At 52.9% G+C, this 22,142-nt stretch overlaps 1 protein-coding gene across 5 annotated transcripts in view; it reads left to right on the plus strand.

Annotated features, from left to right (window-relative positions):
* The window catches only part of KATNIP (katanin interacting protein), a 233,211-nt gene extending 211,427 nt beyond the window's left edge, over positions 1 to 21,784 (plus strand). For 4 of the 5 annotated variants that reach the window (XM_045381681.3, XM_005591524.5, XM_045381683.3 and 1 more), the window contains 10 exons: positions 2,857 to 3,034; positions 7,757 to 7,922; positions 11,299 to 11,456; positions 13,014 to 13,078; positions 14,535 to 14,645; positions 16,384 to 16,523; positions 18,377 to 18,478; positions 19,052 to 19,212; positions 19,323 to 19,411; positions 20,018 to 21,784. In XM_045381681.3, the coding sequence (XP_045237616.2) occupies positions 2,857 to 3,034; positions 7,757 to 7,922; positions 11,299 to 11,456; positions 13,014 to 13,078; positions 14,535 to 14,645; positions 16,384 to 16,523; positions 18,377 to 18,478; positions 19,052 to 19,212; positions 19,323 to 19,411; positions 20,018 to 20,073 (1,226 nt within the window). In that variant the 3' untranslated portion in view covers positions 20,074 to 21,784. Of the gene's footprint in view, positions 1 to 2,803; positions 3,035 to 7,756; positions 7,923 to 11,298; positions 11,457 to 13,013; positions 13,079 to 14,534; positions 14,646 to 16,383; positions 16,524 to 18,376; positions 18,479 to 19,051; positions 19,213 to 19,322; positions 19,412 to 20,017 lie in introns of all 5 variants that reach the window. The other variant, XR_012428739.1, reaches the window with a different exon arrangement.
* Positions 21,785 to 22,142: the final 358 nt, after the last annotated feature.

Raw genomic sequence — 22,142 nt, forward strand, 5'->3', positions numbered from 1 at the left:
CTTTCTTTATTCATTATGTTTATTGACAGTCTTTGCTAGAATGCAAGCTTCTTGAGTTCAGAGATTGTGCTCTGTTGTTCATTCCTGTAGCTCTGATGCCAAAAATAGGTTTTGGTACACAGTAGATGATCAATAAATATTCGTTTACCATTGACTGTGAATTTGGTAAAACCCAATAATTTTCATTTGTCTCATTTACTTGCAGATATCTACTGAACCCCTACTTTTTTTTTTTTTTTTTTTTGAGATGGAGTTTCGCTCTGTCGCCCAGGCTGGAGTGCAGTGGCCAGATCTCAGCTCACTGCAAGCTCCGCCTCCCACGTTTATGCCATTCTCCCGCCTCAGCCTCCCAAGTAGCTGGGACTACAGGCACCCGCCACCACGCCCGACTAGTTTTTTGTATTTTTTTTTTAGAGACAGAGTTTCACCGTGTTAGCCAGGATGGTCTCGATCTCCTGACCTCGTGATCCGCCCATCTCGGCCTCCCAAAGTGCTGGGATTACAGGCTTGAGCCACCACGCTCGGCCGAACCCCTACTTTTTAATTAGTCATGTGTTTAAAATTTTTACTAAAAATATTAATTGAACATCTACTAAGCACTGTTCTGGGCTCTGGGGATACAGCAGTGAACAAAACCAGCAGAGTCCTGGTCTCAGGGAGCTTCCATTTTAGTGGGGGAGACTGATGAAGACAATAAGCAAATCAATGTAGACTCAATTGTCAGGAAGCATTCAGTGCTATAAACAACAAGGCGAGCAGGGTAAGGATGTAGAGAGTGATGGGGTGAGCGGAGCTGTTTGAGCTCTGGTTATTAGGGAAGACTTCTCAGGAAATGACATTGGAACACTGACCCATGCTGAGAAGGAGTGTGTCAGCTAGCTTTTGCTGCCAAACAAGCCAATCCGAAATCCACTGGCTTAACACAACTACCATGAATTATATTCATGATTGACTCGTAATTCGGTGGCTTGGCTGGGCAGCTCTGGGTGAGCCGGCTTGGTTGGCCTCTACTGGGCCTGCTCAAGCTCCTGATCAACAGGGAGGTGGACCAGCAGCAGAATGACCTAGGACATCTTCACCACTGGTCTGGCAGTGGGGAGGCTGCTGGCCAGAGAGGCAACTGGGTCAGCTGGGCTACCTCACACGGCAGTCTCAAGCCCTGAGTGCTTTACAGGCTCTGCTTGCATCACGTGGGCTTCTGTCCCATTGGTCAAAGCAAATCACATGACCCAGAGTTAGGAGCTGAGAAATAGACTCCAACTTTGGATAGGATAAGGGGCAAAATCACATTGCAACGACAGAGACATGGGGTGGGAGGAGTCTGTAGCCACTTTGCACATGACCGATGCAGCAAGAAGCGCATGTGCACAGTGCCGTGCTGCCCACATGTTTGTTTCGTCTGCCTGGAGATGCTCAGAGCTACCTTGGCACCACGAAGGAAGGAAAAGATCTGAGGGCTAAGTTACAAAAAGTATGTTGGGAGATGACGGGGCATGGGAGAGAAAACCAAGCTCCAGGGAGGTCAGGTGACCCAGCCTCTCTTCATGGCCACAGAGAAGTCCTTTCACCTCTCTGGGCTTCCAGTTCCTCATTTGAGCTGCAAGGGGCTGGTGCCAGATGACACCCCGCTTCCTTCTGCGCGCTCTGTGGTGCTGGCATTCTGTGAATGCTGCAAAGAGTGAGAGTCTTATACTTAGCTACCCAAAAGGGTGCTAAAATAAGCGGCAAATTCTCTAAGGGCAGAAGGGTTTATTGTGCTTGGTCTTGCTCTAATGAGAGACCGTTAAGGAAAGAGACGTTCCAGCCAATTATCTGACAGGGCTTGATCAAGAGATTCATTCCATTTGAGCTTCCTGGGCAAATGAATGACACCTGGGCTGTTTTGCCCCAGGGCCACAGAAGGTCACTTCTAAAGGGTCTCTGATCGAGAGAGGGTGGGAGCAGAGGCAAAAGGATGGCAGTATCACCCTAGGTCACTTCCTTTACTCTGAGCCCATGGGAATCCTTGTGATAGCAACCAATTTGCATAAAATGTCAGTTTCCAGCGCCGGGGCTTACTGATATAAGTCTCCGTGTAGTTGCTGGTTTAATCATTCCATCTGTACTGAGCTCCTACTGTGTGCCAGGCACTGTGCCAGGCTCGGTTCACAATGGTTTAGAGAAACAGACGGGGTTTCTCCCTCAAGGAGTTAGGCATCCGGTGGGGCAAGTGGATATTTACCAAATGATCACGAGATTACAGCGGTGACCAGGGCTTGGAAAGGGAAGTGTACCGTGGCATGGCAGGTTATCAGTGGAGGTTTGACCTGGTCAAAGAAGTCAGGAGGGCTTCTCTGAGGAAGGGAGCTGGGATTTAAAGGGTGAGCACAGGTCAACCAGACCATGTGAATTCTATAGAGGGGTGACAGCACATGCTGTGGTTGGAGAGAGAGGAATATAAATACGAGAGACTGAAGACAGTCTGGGTGGGGCCCAGGGTCCCTGGTGCACAGGGAGGCCAGAGAAGTAGATAGAAGTCTGATGGGGAATGTGTTGTTGGCCAGAAAGCATGGGAAGCCACCATGGACGTTCAGTGTGGGGTAGGACAGCACAATCTGGAAGGCAGAGGAAGGACCCAGGGCTGTGTGCATGTTTAACTCTCATCCATGCAGCCTACCATTGTTTGCTGAGCACTGACAGTGGCCTGGGCCCAAGGCCACCTAGAGGAAAGGCACAGAGCCCATCCACAAGGCACTCTGGGTCTGGGTTGAAGTTGCTAGACTATAGAGGCCGAATAGCATTCCTCTCCCCATCTTCATTTTAGATGCCTCCTCCGGAGCCTCTGGTGCTGATGGACCACTTCTCTTCCTGTTGCAGGCCTTCAGCTGAATTTCACTGCCTCCTGGGGAGACTTGCACTACCTGGGGCTCACTGGCCTGGAAGTGGTGGGCAAGGATGGCCAGGCGCTGCCCATCCACCTGCACCAAATCTCCGCCTCCCCCAGAGACTTAAATGAGCTCCCCGAGTACTCTGACGACTCCCGGACCCTGGACAAGTAAGTGTCTTATCAGAAGCTTTATTTTCATGACCACAGGGTTTTGGGGAAACTGTTCTGCCTCTGAGACCTCAGATTCAGACATCAAATAGAATCGCATATGTCCCTCCCCCAGCCACCCTGTGAGGTCATGTGGTCAAGGGAAACTGAGGCTCAGGAAAGTGAGGTGGGAGGTGATTCTCCAGGGCCACACAGCTGGAAGCATCAGGCGGGATTTGAAAGCAGGTTCCCATGCTTCCAGACACAGCCGTGGTCTGCGTTTTCTTCTCCGTGCTTAGCAGAGCATCTCACACACAGTAGCTGTCTGTAAACCTTTGCAGTGGACGGTTCGGAGTTTACACATGAATGACCCAGGCCTGCCAGGGGCTGAAAGCTCCCTCTCCCCTCCTTGAGGTTGGAGGTGATGGCTCAGGAAGCCTCCACAGGCAGTGGTGGCTGCACTTTCCCCTGTACTTGTCAGATTTCATAAGCCAAGGTTGGGTCAAGTCAGTAAGCGGGGAAGCCTCAGATACAGCATCGATCCGCATGGACCTGCAACCCACAGACCAGCACTCGGCTACCCTGCTCTGCACAGCCTGAGGGCCTGGTCGCTGCTTGGAGGTGTGAACTAGGGGAGTCAGAGGGATGGGAGTTCAAATCCTGCCTCTGCCCCATGCCAACTATTAGGTAACTTTCTTAACCTCTCCAGTAATAACAGCAGTGGTTATAGTAATAACTGATCACGTAACTGCCAGTTTTTTAAGCAGTTATTAAATGCCAGGCACTGGGCTATGTGAAGCAGGTAACAGATATTCATTCACTGAAGCCTCAAACAGCCCTTTGAGGAAGGGACCATTATGAGCCCTACTATACTGATGCAGAGACTGAAATACGCAGAGGCCACCCAGACTAGTGCAGTGGCAGAGTCATGATTGGAACGCAGGCCTGTGGGATACCCGCCATCCACTCACTTAACCACTAAATTATACTGTCTCCCCTGCCTTGCTTTCCTTATTATCAGTAGAATGGGGACAGTCATTCCCATGGCATGTCACATTGCAGCCACATCCCTTGGCCTGGTGCTGAGCCCATGCAGAGTCGGTGGCAGGCTTCTCCCTGCTTTTCTATAAGGTGGCCCTGAACCGTGGCCTCACTCGCTGCTACCATTAACTGCTCATGGGCCCCTCTGACCACAACCGCATCCTGGCAAGTCACTCCTGAGTATTTAGGCTTGGAGCCTGGAGACCTGGCTCCCAGTCAGCTGGAAAAGTGATCAACACACAGTGCAGCTTGTGGATCCTTCCCACCCACTCACCACCCTCCTGCCGAATTATCTGTTGGCAAATCCCAGGCCTGATAGCATTTCCTCTTTAGGTATTTCAGTGTATACCTCTAAACAATAAGGGATTTAAGAGAAAACATAATCCTGGTACCACTGTTATTCTTGAAAAAGTTGCCTGTGGGCGTTGGCTCATGCCCGTAATCCCAGCACTTTGGGAGGCAAAGGCAGAAGGATCACCTGAGCCCAGGAATTCAAGACCAGCCTGGGCAACATAGTGAGATTATATCTCTAGAAAAGAAAAAAAAAAATTAGCCAGACATTGTGGTACATGTCTGTAGTCCCAGCTACTTGGGAGGCTGGGGCAGGAGGATCACTTGGGTCGAGAAATTCAAGACCAGCCTGGGCAATATAGTGACACGGTATCTCTACAAAAAAAAAAAAAAAAAAAAACTAGCCAGGCACTGTGGCATGTGCCTGTAGTCCCAGCTACTTGGGAGGCTGAGGTAGAAGGATTGCTTGAGCCCAGGAATTCAAGACCAGCCTTGGCAACATAGTGAGATTGTGTCTCTACAAAAAAAAAAAAAAAAAAAAGCCAGGCATTGTGGCCTGTGCTTATAGTGCCAGCTACTCAGAGGCTGAGGTGGGAGGCTCGCTGGAGCCCAGGAGTTCAAGGCTGCAGTGAGTCATGATTATGCCACTGCATTCCAGCCTGGGCAACACAGTGGGACCCTGTCTCAACCAAAAAAAAAAAAAAAGAAAAAGAAAAGAAAAAGAAGAAAAAAATAACAACGATTTCTTAAATTACCAGATATCTCACAGATTCATAGTCCCCCCACCCACCCTTTTTTAACAGTTTGCTCATTTAATTTGAGATCCAGATAAGGTCTATGTGTTGTGATTGGTTACTATGTCTCTTAAGCCTCTCTAGGTTCTCTTTCCCTTTTTTCCATTTTTTTTCTTGAAAAATTACCTGTTGAAGAAACCAGGTGGACCTGAATTTTACTGGCTGCATCTCTGTGGTATTGTTTAGTCAGCTCCTCGCTCCCCTGTATTTCTAGTACATTGTTAATTAGATCTAGAGGCCTGATCAGATTGAGGTTTGACCACTAGGGCAAGACCACATAGATGTCAGTGTGTGGCCCTGTGGACATATATAATAGAATGTCTGGTTGTCAGGCTCTTTGTGATATTGGAAGCTAGTCATGCTGGCGAAGTCGCTTAATTCATTAGGGGTTGCAAAATGGTGGTATTTTACGCCTGCTATTCTTTTAAAAATGTATTTGCTGAAATAACTGTGATAAAGAGAGAATTTCCCTCAATTATTTGGCTACTCTGTGGTGCAATTCAGATGGGAAAGGCAGCCTAAGTGCTCGATTCTCTCCCCTCATTTTCTTTTTGGCTTTCCAAATGACTGTTTCTCTAGCATCATCTAAAACTTGTTTCTTTTCAGGGATTAATATAAACTCATGGATTTTAAACATACAGTACTGCATTTGAAGAGTCAGTACTTTGCAGTTTTTATCCTGATTGATGTTTAAATTGTTCCCTCATGGATGCTGGGAAGTCCTGAGTCCTTTTAAAGCAGTCACCTTTCTTGCCTTCTGATGTGACAGATGCTTCAGGTTCATCTGGTATATTTCTTGTCCCAGACCTGGAATCAGCCATTTCTCCAAGAAGCCCTGGTTCCTTTTAGTGGGAAATGGTATTTAGAGACCATAATCTGGCCACTAGGGATGCTCAGTGCTACTCGGCCGGTTGCTGTTTTTAGGCTTTGTTATGGATAGAGCTAGGAATTCATTTAGATGTTCTTGAGAGTGTCTATAGAGTCTTCCTTTCACTGGCAGCTACAAATCCTCCAGCAGTTCTCTCTGCTCTCAGAATTGGGCAGGTTTGCTGTGGAGCAGCTCCATTTCTAGGACAGAAAGATAATTGCCTTTGGAAGGAAATAGAAGGTTCTCTAGTGGTCATCCTCAGTCAGCTTAGTTCCACAAACATTCCAGGAATTGCTGAATTTCTTCAGTTTTAAGATGCCAGCAATTGTCAGACACACCATCCATCAATTTAATACCAGCCTTTTAGAGAACAAAGAAACATTACCTCCTTGGGTAAACACTTCGATTATGAGATTTTTTTTTTTTTCCAAATTCACAACTTTAAAATGTAAAAGGAAACAAAAAGTTTTTTCAAATCTAGGAAATGTGGCAGCAGGCCAAGTTTCTCCCAGTACAGCAGCTGCGAGGTACCAGGAATCCAGGGTGTGGAGTGGGGAAGGTTCTGGAAAATGGGAGGGAGAGGGAGGTTGCTCAAGAGGCCACCAGCTGGGCCCTTTTTTCCAGAACCAGGCTTCTGAATGGCAGTGCCAGACACATGGGCCAGAGCCATGAGGACGAGGGCCTGAGGCCTGAGCTGAGGCATGCTGGGCAGGCCGGGGAAGTGAGAGGCACGATTGTCCTTGGGAAAAACACAGGCCAACTTGAGGATGAGTAGATGTCCCAAGCAAGGGAACCAGAAACTGACCAGGACAGGAATGCTATAGGGCTGAGGTGACAAGCTCAGAGTGCCAGCTGGGAAGAGCATGAGGGAGCATGAGGGGCTCCTTCCTACAGGTTAGAGGCTTCCCTGGGATATCCAGGCCATGCGGTCACAGAGCATGGTCCGGCCAGAGCAGCTCCCACAGTCACCTGCCCCTCCTTCTACTTGTTCCAAGCCAAGAGCTGCAGAGCTCACATGGTGCTTTTGTACCTCTCTCCCCCAGCGTGGGAAGGAGGGCTACACTTCTTTCTAACTATGCTGTAAGGCCAACACAGCAAATTTACAGAAAGTTTGGAAACTTGAGAAAAATACTCACTTCCATACCCTCTGACCCAGTTATGTTTTTCACTTTTGAACATTCTCTCCTGGTCCTTGTCCTCATTTCTCAGCTTTAAAATCAGTGTCCTGCCTCCTCCATGTGACTGCAGTGTCCTCACAATGGCACCTTAACCCCTGTGAAATTTCCTTAACCATTTCCCGATTTTGAGATCTTTTAGGTTGTTATCCTTTTTTAAGCTAGTATAAATAACACTGTGATGAGCATCTTGGTTCAGATAGCCTTTCCTATATGATGAATTTATTTTCCTTCTGGGGAAAAAAATCCCAGAAATGGGATCACTGGGCTAAAGGATTCTGAAAAATGACACATTTTCCCTTTTTTAAGAAAACCCTGATGATTGCTTTTCTGCACCTTTAACAGCATAACCTATTTCTTTTTCCTTTTCAAAAATGTCTCATTTCGTAGATGAGAGACAACTTCTGACTGTTGTTCTCATCAGTCACACCTCCCCTTAACGAGCCTGACACAGCCAGGCTAGTGCCAGGCAGTGAGGACACACGCACTGGGGGCTGAGGGTGTGGGGGCCCCACTGTGATGCCCCCTGTGCCCACTGAACCGCCCCCCTGCCGCTCCTTCCCCGTTGCTGCAGGTTAATTGATGGCACCAACATCACCATGGAGGATGAGCATATGTGGCTGATCCCCTTCTCGCCGGGGCTGGATCACGTGGTCACGATCCGCCTTGACAGGGCCGAAAGCATCGCAGGCCTGCGCTTCTGGAACTACAATAAATCTCCCGAGGACACCTATCGCGGGGTAAGCCGGGGAGCAGCGGCCGCGCTCAGTCCAGCGTCAGGGAAGCAGCACCTTGATGAATGGCTGGCGTGGCAGCCGGAGAGGAGCATAAATCCTCCAGAACTTTCCAAACGGAGCTGGGGGCGTTATGTCCAGGGAGGGAGAGCACTGCTGTTTCCTTCTGCAAATGGCAAATGCAGGCTGAAGAGCTCAGGGCATTTCCAGGGAACTGCACAGCGCTGTTTCTCCTGGTGCTGGGGGGCCCTAGGCAGGTCCAGCCCTCAGCTTGCCATGGTCAGTTTCGGCCCTCAAGTCCATTGAGTGCCCAGGTGGCCGGGCCTCTGCTAAGGGCTTCATGGGCATTCATCATTTCACTGGATTCTCATCCCAGCCAATGGGAGGCAGGTGCGATTACCCCCATTTCTCAGGGTCTGAAACTGAGGTCCAGGAAGGTTCACTCACCCATCCAAGGCCACACAGCTGGAGTCTCCACCTTGGCTGGCCAGACCTGGAGCCCACACTGTGATTTCCATGTGATGTTTTGCTGAGTGAGAAGCAGCAGTCAGTCTTGGTGGGATTGAAGAAGAGAGCCTTGGAAGAGCCCTTTTCTCGGGCTTCTGGCCTCAGATGACTGAATGGGTGCCCTCCAGTCACGTAAGAGTGATGATGAGGCCACCGAAAGGTAGCAATTCAGCTGGAGGGCCTGAGTCTGAGTCTTAGCTTGGACCCTACCAGCTGCATAACCTTTGACACGTGACCTGCCTTCCCTGGGCTTGTCTCCTCATCTATAAAATGAAGAGGGAATAACACCTGCCACGGCAGATTGGCATCACCGTTGCCAGGTAACAGTTGACAAAGCCAGGATTCAGCCTCATGTAATCCCCAGAGCTGGGCTCCCCACCATGTACCCACCACAGAATTTATTCTAGGGCCTTAGGAATCGTATCACAGACCAGGTGTAGAGGCTCACGCCTGTAATCCCAGTACTTTGGGAGGCTGAAGCGGGAGGGTGGCTTGAGCCCAGGAGTTCGAGACCAGCCTGGGCAACACAGAGAGACCCCCATCTCTACCAAAAAATTAGGCAGGCTTGGTGGCACACACCTGTAGTCCTAGCCATTTAGGAGGCTAAAGCAGGAGGATCTCTTGAGCCCAGGTCGAGGCTGCAATAAGCTATGACCTCACCATTGCACTCTAGCCTGGGTGACAGAGCAAGATACCATCTCAAAGAAAGAAACATGAAAAAAAGAATCGTCACATCTTACAGCAGGATCGGCAGCCCCTGGCCTTCCCCGTGTGACAGGAGCTGAGCCAGCCTGCTCCTCTGAGCAGGCCAGTCACGGACCCTCCCAACGCCACCCTGTGTCTCTGTGAGCGCTCCCCTAGTTTGACACATTGAAGAAGTCAGATATATCAACACTAAAAAACAGCCTTTTGAGGCAGAAGTTGCCTCAAGTTGTGCCTTTGGGCCTTAAAATTCCCTTGAGCAAATCACAGTCTGTCTGGTAGAGCTTCTGTGACCTGAATTCACCATCTGGAGATATTGGGCTGAGTTCCCATCTCACGGGTCTGGGCCCCACCAGCCAGACAAGGGCTACGGTGGGATGAGGTGGAGGCGGGGAATGGGCACATAGCCTGAGATGGGAGACCCCCACTGCAGTGAAAGGGATGCTGTGACTCAGATCCCACGCCCCAAGGGCCTTCCCGAGCACCAGCGGTCCCTGGCATGTGGTTGGAAGCCAGGGCCTTGGACTCCTGGAGTTGGGGCTTCAAATCCCTTCAGTGGCCCTCGGGCAAATCGCTTAGCCCCTGTGAACTTTAGCTTCCTTCGCCATTAGATGGAGATGGTGATAGAGGTCACCTCCAAGGGAATGCGCAGATGACAGGTGGCCACCTCTGCCCAAGGAAGTCAGGGATGCTTCCTGGAGGAGGTGTTGGCCCTGGAGGATGGACAGGGGTTTCCTGGGCCTCTGCTTTGCCATCACTGGATCCACTCGGGTGACTCTGTCCGGGACACACTCCAGCAGCACCAGGCTTATATCCTGCTAGCTCCAAGCCCAGCAAAAGAGAGCTCCCCTTTCCAGGCAAGCCAGCAAAACTCCAGGAGTCATGCTGATGGGCCCGGCCATGTCTCAAGTTCAGCTCGGGGGACCCAGGTAGGAATCCCCCTCGAGGAAAGCAGATGGAGAGACTGAGGACAGGGACCAGGTTTGAGTGACAGCCACGCCTGAAGCCAGGTAGCACCACCCTTCAGGTTTACTTATCCTGTGAGTAACTGACATAGAGAGGCTCCCAAAATGCTGAAGGAACGAGGGACCCCAGGGGCATGTGAGAGCCAGGCCAGGGACCCTTCCTCCCTTCCTTTCTGTAGGAGGAGCGCCTCTGCCTCTCCCTAGGGGAAAGCCACCAGTTGAATCAGCAGGTGCACCCATCTTGCTGACCACAAAGGTGGGCTAAGGTGTGGAGGAGAATCAGGCTCCAAAATCTGAAATCAGGGAGGGGGTGCTGGCTGTCGCCAGTCGCTGCCCATAGCACAGGTGGTGGCTGGGCCGCCTCAGACTCTGCCATTAGGACTTTGAGATTGACCAGTAGAACCTGGTTGTCTGGCTGGAGAACTCTGGCTAGAACAGGGAGAGATGTTGGCTCAAATCCAAGTGAATCCAGCAAGCTCTTAGAAGGCACCTGCTGTGTTCCAGGCCCCGAGGCAGACAGAGAGGTGGTCCAGCCAGACCCTCTGCCGTAAGAGACACCCAGAAGCCACTGGGGATGCTGCCAGGCATTCAGGCCCAAAAAGGATGAGCTCAGTGCCATGAGAAGAAAGATTGGGAAGAGGTCTGTCCTGTCCTAAGGGAGAGCTCCCAGAGGGGTATTGATGTGTGAGCCAGGAGTTGAAAAAGGAGCAATAGAGCCTACCATTCACAAAGTGTACAATTTGTGCCAGGCACTGTTTAGGGCACTTTACATAGGTTAACTCATGACTGTGCCCATTTAACAGATGAGGAAACTGAGGCATAGGGAAGGTAGGTAACATACACAGCTACTAGTGTTGCACATGGAAGCGCCTGAGTCCGTGCCCTTGACCTCCATGTCTTGCCGCCCCAGGCCGCTGCAGCTGGTGAGGTGGGCGGGGCCTTGGCCAAGTCACATGCCTCCCCTGAAAGCTGTGGACCAGAGAATGTATGCACGTGTCCACTGCAGCAGGGGGCTCGCCTGTCTTGCCCTCTGCTACCCGCCCAGCACCTGCGCAGCACCTGGTACGGGAAATGGAGCCCGGTCAGGTGGCTCTGCGAAAGGCTCCCCATGGTGGGCACAGCTGCCGGCAGCTCTGGTCATGTCAGCACCACTCCTGTCCCCACGTGGCCCGCCTCCCTTCAGTCATGTTACTTCCTTTGTTTGCCAGGCCAAGATTGTCCACGTCTCCCTGGACGGCCTGTGCGTCTCCCCGCCAGAGGGCTTTCTCATCCGGAAGGGGCCAGGAAACTGCCACTTTGATTTTGCTCAAGAAATCCTCTTCGTGGACTACCTACGGGCTCGGCTGCTGCCCCAGCCGGCCAGGAGGTGAGGGGAAAGTGGGCGCCACGCACAGCCCCTCCCGGCCCCTGGGCCCGCTTGCTTTGCAAGTTGCTCTGATGTACATACTGAAAGGGTTTTGAAACGGTGATCAAACGCATGGCTTTTCAACTTAGTCATTTTCTAAAGCTCAGCCAAGCCTCACCGGAAGCCTGTAGAATGGACTTGCCTTGTCTGGGGACATTTGGGTTTTTCACAGTCTGGAATGCTGAAAATTTTAAATGCTTCGTTGCGTTTCCTGCTGGGAAAAGAGGCTACAGCCTGCCTCCGTTCCAGAAATGCCTGCTGGCCAGGTCGGGGAAGGGCCTTCCTTCTCCCGTTTCTGTGTTCCTGATTTAGAAAGATTCAAGGAGAAAAATAGAGCTTAATATTTCATGGATTCACTGGGATTTCTTGGCCCCAGTCTCAGCCGCATTAAGTTCATAACGATTTGTAAATGCCACGTTAAGTTTACTCATTTAAACCCCCTGATGTCCAAACGCCAGAGGCCAAGCTCTAGAAACAAAATGAGTTTCCCTGCACTGTTTTGGGATTGGCTGGCTGGGCTGGTCACTGGGAAGTCACTTAATTGTAACATTGCCCTTGAAATGAAAGAGAACCAGGCTGAGGCTGGAGGGCACTGACAGTGGACCAGGGAGAGAGGCCCCGTGGGGAGGACTGTGGAGGAGAGAATCCTTCCCAAGGGCTGGCTGCGTGAACACTTTGATGTGTCCTTTGGGAAATCTTTCCAGCCACCCTTTGACCTAGCCAGTATGATGCCCATTTTACAGATGTGGGAACTGAGGCCCTGGCTGGTGGAGCCAGGTGCTGAAGATCATGAAGCCAAAGCCGTCAGGGCTCTGCCCGCCTTCCAGCCTCCTCTCGCTTCTCTCTCCCCATCCTGCCCCAGACTCCAGCCCTCTGGCTGCTTTCTGGGGCAAACACCAGCAGCCCAGTGTCTTCCCACCTCGGGCCTTTGCTCTGCTGCTCCTCTGCGTGGAAGACTCAACTCTGACACTTCCCAAGGCTGCCTCCTCCTGGAGGCCTTCCCAGAGCACTCCCTGAGGCAGCCTGCCCCACCCAGGCCCTCTGCCCTGTCACCCTGTCCTGGCTCTCAGCACAGCGTGGACCCTCCTTGTGTTTAAAAGACATAGAGGGGGTTGGTTAAGAAAGGGGGCAGTGGTACCAGACAACCTCGAGTCCCATCCTGGTTCTGCCACTACCAGCTGCATGGCCTTGAGCAAGTGACCTCACTTCTCTGTGTTCCGGTTTCCTCATCCACATCCCAAGCATCTAAAAATACCCACCTCCTAGGGTTGTATTGAGGAATCAAAGAGTCCATTTCGGGAAAGCCCTGAGCCCTGTGCCTCCCTGGCACAGCATCCTGCCGGCATTGGCAATGACTGTCATCTAGAGCGGGAACTCCACGCGAGCTGGGGCCTCATCTGTCTTTTCCCTGCTGCGTCCTAGGGAACACTAAACTGCCACGTTTCTTCAAAGCCTGTTATTTCTGGTGATTCTGGGCCATCGTGAGCTTCTTCATGGTGCTGTTTTATGCTTTTTCAGGCTGGACATGAAGAGCCTGGAGTGTGCGAGCATGGACTACGAGGCGCCACTGATGCCCTGTGGCTGTATCCTTCTCCTCCCGCCCCACCAGCACATTCTGGGCCCCGAGGCAGTGCCTGGGCCGCAACTGCCCAGTCGGGGTTTCAGGCGGCCACATTTGAGGCAGCTGGAACTCCATGCAGGGAAACCAAGGCAGAGGATGGGAGACCTCCTGCATCCTCAGGGCCACTGGGAGCTGCTGGGACTGGGGCAGCCAGGCTAGTTCCAGATCCCACTCCTGGCAGCTGAGGCTGGAGGGGCAGCCTCAGGACTCCAGCTGGGAGGGGCTAGAGAAGCTGACACTGACCCCAGCGGCTAGACTGGGGAGGGGAGTGTCCTGGAACCAGCCAGGGAGGAGGTGAAGATAGAAATAGCTTGGCAATCCAGGCACAATGGCTCACACCTGTAATCCCAAAGCTTTAGGAGACCAAGGAGGTTGGATTGCTTGAGGCCAGGAGTTTGAGACTAGCCTGGGCAACATAGTAAGACCCCATATCTTAAAAAAATAAAATAAAATAAATTAGCTGGTGGCACATGCCCATAGTCCAAGCTACTTGGAGGCTGAGGTGGGAGGGACCCTTGAGCCCAGGAGTTCGAGGCTACAGTGAGCTCTGATTGCACTGGTGTACTTTAGCCCAGGCAGCAGAGCCCAGCACTCTGGTACTACTATCATCCCCATTTCACAGCTAGGAAAACTGAGGCACAGAGAGGCTCAGTAATTTGCCCACGGCTACACAGGTGAGAAGGGGTAGGACCTGGGGGAGGTGAAGCCAGGCAGCCTGGCTCTAAGGCCCGCTCTCTAGCCGGCCAGTTCTGGAAGCACTGTCTCCAGCTATGCCATCATCTGGGAGCCACCCGGCCCCTTTTCAGGCCTCCCACCCGGCCTGCTCCTGGGAATGCGGGGAGTGAGCAGGGCACGGGGCTGAACTGGGAAAGGGCCTGATGCCCAGCTCTGCACATGGGACTTCAGCAGCAATGGTGGTCTCCCTGCGCCGGACCATGGTTCCTGGTGCTGTGAGGTTTACGTGTCCCCTTCTTAGCCTCCTGTCTACTTGAAAGGGACGGAGGAGGGAGCAGGTACTCTGTTCTTATCATTTCACAATCAGAGAAACTGGAGCGTTTCGTTCAATACCATACAATGAGTTTGTAACACAGATGTTTCCCCATCCCGCCTGCTCCCTGGAGAGCACCCTCTCCTCCCGTCCTGTCTCCTGGGGCCTAGAGGAAGGCTTTGCATTCCTAATGCATGCACATGTGCTCACATGCATGCATACACACACACACACACGCACACTCACATGCACTTTAAGAAAATGTGATGCCACCTATATTTTGATAGGCTCTAGTCTCAATAAGAGAAAAATGTTTTTCTCTCATTCATCAATATAAACCCAAAATAATTTCTCTTAGTTTGCCATTGTTTTACTGTATTCTGGAAAAAAAAAAAAATTCAGCCTTCTTTTCCTTAATAAAGTGTCCCAGTCATTTTCCAGTTTCAGCTTCTCACCAGCTGGGGCGACCCGTATTACATCGGCCTCACTGGCCTGGAGCTGTATGACGAGCGGGGAGAAAAAATCCCCTTGTCGGAAAACAGTATCCTTTCTAGGACAGGAGCGGGCTCCACCCAGATTGAAGGGAGCATGGGGGGGTCGAAAACAGGGCAGAAGCCTCGCGTGCAGAGGGAAATGGCCCTCTAGGAACCAGAGCCCAGGGGGCTTTGCTTATAGTCAGATGCTGACCCTTAGGGATGTGCAGCAGAGAGCAGCCCCCAGCCCTGCCTGCTAAGACATCAGGAGCAGGAAATCCACAAGCCAAAGAGACCTGTGGTCCAATGAATTGAGAGAGGCTGCCAACTATAGCCTCCTCTTCTCGGAGAACCACAGATGTTTTGGAGTTCCAAAGGCTCTGACAAGGTCTGCAGGGAGAAGCCTATTGCACTGTGTTCAACTCAGTGTGTCCTGAATTTCTTAAGCTTGGAACCCTCTGCCCATGGTATGCCCACACCAGAATTTGCAAACTGTTAGCCCAGTGCATTTTAAAATGAGTTGCTAATATTTTTAGAAATCAGGAGGTCTCACATGAAAACCCTGATCTCCATTTTTCCCTTGAGAAATTGGCAACATAGGCCCTTGATTATGCATGGTGACAATAGCTGGACCTGGTTACCCGTTGCCATTTCTCCCCAAGCATATCCTTCTGGTCTACCTTAGCCCCCACTCCTCCCCTTGTTATCTACCAGGCCCTGAAACACGCTGCTAATATTTACTGAGGGCTCACTCTGTGCTACCTCATCTGCCCTCACAAGAATCTTGTGAGGTGATTGCTGCTGTTATCCCCATTTTACAGATGAGGAGCCTGAGACACAGAGAAGTTGAGTAACTTGCCTAATGTCACACAGCCAGTGAGTCTGTGTCCAGACACTGGCTCTTGGCCAAGCACTAAGCTATCCTGCCTCTTTTATGTAACCTGCCTGGCCCCCTCGGATCTTGAATCTGTGATCGCTGGCCCACCACAGTTAGGGAAATACCAGGGCAGGTCGAACCCTAAAGCCTGCCTTGCATCTGTTTGGGGTCCCTGGCTTCCAGTCGGATCCCTTTCTGCCTTCCCCGGGTGCCACCACCCTCCTCAGCTGGGATGAATCATTGTTGATTTTTTTTAATCATTATTAGTGACTTCTCGAAGCTATAAAGTTTCATTGATTTTACCAAAGGGCTCTCATCTGGTGCACTCTGAGATCCTCACATCCATTCTGGGAGCTGGAGGTTTTTATAGCCATTTTACAGATGGGAACACAGGTCCAGGGTTGACATGTGACTTGCCCAAGCTCTCATAGGTCATAATGGCAGAGGCAGAGCTAGAAGCTGGGTTCTGCAGATCATATTAGCTGGGTCCAGCTGCCCCGGGTCCTTCCACACTGGCCAGGAAGAGAGGCTCGGCATGATCCTTACATGCCAGGGCAGAATCCAGCCACCACCCCATTCCCTTCCAAAAGAAAACCTCCGCAGAGCTTGCCCTCCACCCTCCCAAGCAGCAGCAGCGTTTTACGTCCCCAGCTCCAGCCGCTCCCTGCAAGGCCTCTTTTTCAGCCTTCTAGGTGGTTTCCTTCTCTCTCTACTTGAAACTGTCCACCTCTCCACACACACCTGCTCCCCTTGGGCCTGGCACTCCCCATTTCCCCAGCACATGTCCAGTTCAGCTGTCACTGCTGCGGCTGCCCAGAGCATCAGCCCTGCCAGCCCCAGAGTCCCTCGAGCCACGCTGTCAGCCTGAGGGCAGCTGGCAGCCCCCGAACACACAGATTTGGGTTATGGCAACTTAGACGCCTCCTCAGATATTGCGGCCTTCCCTGACAGCGTGAACTCCCTGGAGGGCGTAGGTGGGGACGTCCGCACCCCGGACAAGCTCATCGACCAAGTGAACGACACCAGTGATGGCCGGCACATGTGGCTGGCTCCCATCCTGCCAGGCCTGGTGGGTTCCCAGCAGCGGCCACCGCAACTCCTGGCCCTCAGGCGGCCAGGGGGACTTTCTTTCCCTGGTCTCAGTGACGCATCTTTCTTCCAGGTCAAGTTAATCTCAAGCCAAGATGCTTGGGAGCTGTCAGAAAGGTTTAGGTCTTTGCTACCTTGCCTGATGGGGCCAGCTCTTCCAGGCCAGCAATTCTGTCTCTTTTATAAGGGGACACCAGGGGTGAAAGGGGCCCCATGGGAATCTGAAGCCAGGAACCCCAGCACAGCTGCCTGAGGGCTTGGTCTTCCTTGGTCCCTGCAGGCAGCCCTCTCTGGTTCTCTGCTCTGCCTGGCTTTGCAGCCGCTGTGCCCTCTTCCTCCCCACCCAGCTCTCTGCACGCTCACAGTTTCTGCCTCTTCCTACATCACCGGGTAGATGACCCCAACACGGCCGCCCTGCCCTCCTTCTGGCCCCAAATTGGCCTGGTCAGCTTTTCCGGCCAACTGACTCAGTTTCCCAGATCTCAAACCTTGCACTGAGTCCTGCTTAGCTTTTAGCTCTGAGGCCTCATGGTGAGCTGATGTGGTTGGTTGTGGTGGAGAGGAAGGGGAGAAGCCACAGGGCATGGACGGGGTGGTCAGCCCCCCTCCAGCCTCTCAGCCCGGGGCCAGATGCCTGGTAGGGATGCACAGCGGGTTCTTGACAGCCATATGACCAAGGATGTGTCCCTTGTCCATGCCATGGGACTGAATGGGGGATCGGGGGCACCTTTTTCTCTCAAAATGCAGGAAGGTACAGCGTCAGCAATTCTATGATGGAAGTTTTCCAAAGGCCACCCTAAAATTAGACCCCCCCTATTGAGCGTCCATCAGCTTCCCCTGCCCCATTGGAGAGGGGGCAACACAGCTCTGTCCTCCCTGAGACCCGGGCCACCCACTGGCGGCCAGTGTGTATTTTCCATTGTCTAGCACTGGAAGGCCTTTTGGGGTGAGGCAACTTCAGCTGTTGCTCTCGAGGCTGGACTCCAACATCTGTATCTGCTTGAGCCTCACAGGCAACTGACTTTGAGGACCCTCGCCCTGACCTTTATTTGTTTCCATGGTCCAGCCAGGAGGCTGGCCCTCCCCGAGCAGCCCCACTCCCTCTTGGGACATTCTGAGGATGGTCACAGGCTGGGGACCGAGGCCCGGGGCGGGACTGAGCCTGCAGCCTGTAGCCAGTGTGGAATGCTTATTTCTTGATTCTATCTTGCAAGGGAGGGTCCCCCCGCTAATATCTGAGAGCCTTGGTTGGGGGTGGGGAGAGGGAGAGCTGTTCGAGGCTGCCCCGTCCCACTTTCCCCACTGGATTCTGCCCCAATCTAGACAGCCCTCCTTACTCCCCCAGCAGAGGTTCACAGACACGCACTGGACATTGCCCAGCAGCACCTTGGCATTGCTTCTCAGCGATGGTTTGGGGAAAGGACAGACAGGGTCAGAAGCTGATCACCATGGCTGGTGCTCAACCCGAGCTGGAGACTGTCCCTTTAGCTCACGGGGCTCTACACTATTTCTGGGCCTGACCTGAGGGGACATAGGGGATGGCCAAGGATGTTCCCAATTCTCCACTGGCATTTAAATGAGGGCCCCGCCAGGCCCAAGCACACAGGCCCTCCAAGAGCCAGCTCAGCGGTTTGTTGCAAACGCAGCCACACGTGACCTGACTCAAGATGGGCTTCGAGGAGATGAAAGGGGGCGGAACTCCAGGCTGGCCCACGTGGCAGGCGCTGCCTTGGGCACCACTGCTCACCCCCAGCCCACGCCTGGCGCCCCCAGCCCAGCCAAGTGCCTCTGTTTCCAAACATGCCTGTTTTAATTAGTTCTGCTCTCTGACAGGTGAACCGGGTTTATGTGATTTTCGATCTGCCTACCACCGTGTCAATGATCAAACTGTGGAATTATGCGAAAACACCCCATCGAGGGGTGAAGGAGTTTGGCGTAAGTACTTATTAGCTGAGTTTTTTGAGATAATTATGTTCGTTGGTAATTAGGCCGCCGGCAATTATCATTTGTCGCAGTTTGATTTACTTCTCTCTGTTGCAACCCTCAACACAAATGCCTGGTCCTCAGATGCAGGCAAATTTACCACCCAACCATGAATTCAGAACCTCCTGGCAGTGATTTCAGTGTCACCCTGAACAAATAGAAAGTGGGTTCTCTTTCATCTTTTTCTCTAGAATCCCACTGGTTTGGGGCAGTGACCCTGGGATGGGGAGAACAGGGACCCTGGAGACCAGAGACCTGTTTCCTTCCAGCTCTGCTGCTTGTGCTAATGGTATTAAAGCCCCTCAGGCCTCAATTTCCTCATCTGCAATGTGGGCTGATGGCTCCTGTCTTTCCCAACGGCTGTGAAGATCTGAAATCACAAGGCAGGCACAGCACATAGCAGGCACTTGTTCCTGGCAGCCCCGTCTTCCCAAGGAGAAAGGCTCAGAGCAGTAATGCGCTTTGCCCAAGGTCAACGTGGGAGGGAGGAGGGGCACCCATGAGCTCCACCTTATGTCCCTGCAGCTCCTGGTGGATGACCTGCTCGTGTACAACGGGATCCTGGCCATGGTGAGCCACCTGGTGGGGGGCATCCTGCCCACGTGTGAGCCCACTGTGCCCTACCACACCATCCTCTTCACCGAGGACAGGGACATCCGCCACCAGGAAAAACATACCACTATCAGGTATGGCCCCAGCCGGCCCCATGGCCTCCCCACCAGCCCTAACGAGGATGGATGGCTGGGACACACGGCCAGGAGCCTGATCAAATCTTGTGTTTCCTTCCTCCCCGCAGTAATCAGGCCGAGGATCAGGATGTCCAGATGATGAATGAAAACCAAATCATGACCAACGCGAAACGGAAGCAGAGCGTTGTTGACCCAGGTCAGTGGCGTCTCTCTGCCCAGAGCATCACGCCTCGGGAGCTCGGTCTGAGTACAGAAGGAACTGGTGGCCTTGCACCCCCGCCCGCACCCCTGCCTGCCCCTAGACCCCTCTCCTCTGCCCAGGAGCCTGCCCAAAGGCCTGGGGAGGGACCAAAAGGGTCGGAACCAGGGGAGCAACATGCTTCCGGCTTCTTGCAGGCACCTGTAACAAGTGGAGCTTCCTGAATCCAAGTGTCATGGGCACAGAGTGGGGAAGCAGTCAGGGGCAGAGCACCATGTTAAAGGGGTTTGCACTGGGCCGTGGGAAGCCAGTAGAGATGCCCAAGGCGAGGGCTTCCTGGAAGACGTGATGTTTGAGCTGGATCCTAAAGGATGTGAGGAGTGTGCCAGGCAGCCTGGGCAAACACTGAGAGGGGTGTTATGGCAAAGCCTGCTCCAGGCAGAGGGAAGGGGCCAGCATGCCAGGCACCCCAAGAGCAGGGACTTTTCCAAGGGCCTTGAATGGCAATAATCCAGGCTGCTGGATTTCACTGGGGAGTGTGGGGGGACCCCTTCAGGGTTTGAGACTTAGTAACTCCAGTCCCTCTGTGCCCTGCCATGACAGCCTTACGTCCCAAAACCTGCATCAGCGAGAAGGAGATGAGACGACGGCGCTGCTGATGGGTGAAGAAGGGAGAGCTGGTCCTCCCACTGCACTGGGCTCTGTCACCAGCCCCACTTAGCACCCGTGTCCCTCACCCTCAGTCCCAGGAGCTGGAAGCGAACCACAGTGTTGAGGGGAGCCCGCTGGGGAGAGGGGACTCGGGAGGACAGCCCTGGATCCTGCTGGAGTGACAGATGGCTGTGGCTGCAGGGCACGGCAATCCCCTGTAGTTCCAGATTGGCTGCAGGGAGCCCGGGACACCTGCTTTCATGCCTCTGCTGTGAGACCCAGCAAAGCAGGGCCCATGACCACTTGGGCCTGGGCTGACCCTGACTTGGAGCAGGACAATGACAGGGTGGGGAGGCCTCCCATCCAGCCTCAGAGGGCCCAGAGAATGGCTGAGCAGGACAGTGGGAGACAAGACCCCATCCCACAACTCTAGCAGGCAGGGCCACCCAGGGAGACTCTGCCTTCAGAAACCTGAGCTTCAGCGGCCAACACCCCCATTCTCCTGCACATCCCTGTCTCATTTTGGGACTGGTGGAGCTGGCTGAGAGGTTGGGGTCGTTTCCTGGTTACATGGGTCCACAAGACCCTCTCTCATCCCAGTATAGGGGCCTCTCTCCTCTCATTGGGCCTGATAAGGGACTGGCCAAGGCTGTGCATCCTGCAGAGGGAAGGAAGTCAGCTGGGCCACCCGCCATCCACCCTGGCAAGAGCTGGGCCTGCTCTGGCAGGCCAGGGCATCCTCTCTGTGCTGCTGCCAGGCCAGGAAGGGTGGGCGGGCGGCCAGCAGGCTGGCAGCTCCAGACCCCAGAGGGCCAGAAGAACCCACCGCAATGCCCTCTGGGTGCAGGTGTTGGGGGATGCCGAGGACACTCTCCCCATCTCCTCCCACCCTTGAGCAGGCCCTCCCTGCACTCTCTGCCACATGACCCTCCTGGTCTGATGGAGGCTGTGCTCACTGACGCGGCTGCTTTCTGTCTATGCCCCTGTGCCCTTGGAGGCAGGCAGTGAGGTGCTCCTTTCCCGGGCCCCCACCCCGTCTCCCTCTTCAGCCACTTCCCAGCGAGTTGGAAATGTGCCTTGCACCCCCAGCCGAGTGAAGCCCAGAACGCATCTATTTCCATCAATGTAACAAGCTCGGATCAGGGACCTAATTGGTTTCCCAGTGGTGGGTAATTTCTCATTCCAAATATTAATCCGTTGTTTTTCTGGCGCCCAGCCCAGCCCGCCGCAGTACTGTACTCGAGGTACGTTCCTATGCAACCGAGAGCCCCGGCAAATACTTCATGAGCTTAGCAGCCTGGGCTCGAGCAGCTATGCAAATGCGCTTTTCATCTGGCGTGCGGGGCTGATGGGAAGATAAGAATTGTTTCTCCCGGAGAAAGATCCATCATTTCTCCAGCTTCCAAGCCCCCGGCACCTCTGCTCAGCTCCCAGATGTGACGAGCACCTCCCGCCGGGGGAGTCAGGGGCTGATCAATCCAGCTATTGTACCCAAACCGGTGCCACCGCATTAAAGGGAGCCCCGGCTGCTCCTTCCCCACTGAGATGTGGGCACAGGTCGGATTTGTCAGGGAGATGGCACTAACACGACTCAAGCTCAGTCCCAGAACCTCAGCTGATGTTTATAATAATCGTATGTACTGTGCAATTTAGGAGGGGAAAAAAGGCTGTACAGGCGTTAACTCTAAAATAAATTTCTATTTTTTTCCTCTTGCAAAATTAATAAAAGATGTTATTGAGAATATAATCCAAGTCACCGGATTTGGGGTCAGACAGGGAGTCCGTGCTGCCTCCAGGAGCTGAGTGACACAGAGAAGGCCTCACCGAGCTGCAGATGGGGTCGTGATCGCACCCTGACTGCGCAATGAGATTGTCATGCCATAGCAACAGGCAATAGTAGCCCATCCATACAGACTGGTTATTACATGCTGTAACTTCTTTAATCCACATAACACAACCCTTTGCGGTGGGCACTGTTGTTATCCTCACTTTACAGATAAGGGAGCTGAGACACAGAGAGGTGGTGTGACTTTCCTGGGACACACAGCTTTGGAAGCTATTAGCCAATGCACAAATC

This window comes from Macaca fascicularis, chromosome 20 (genome assembly GCF_037993035.2).
Source record: "Macaca fascicularis isolate 582-1 chromosome 20, T2T-MFA8v1.1".
NCBI classification, from domain to species: Eukaryota; Metazoa; Chordata; class Mammalia; order Primates; family Cercopithecidae; genus Macaca; species Macaca fascicularis.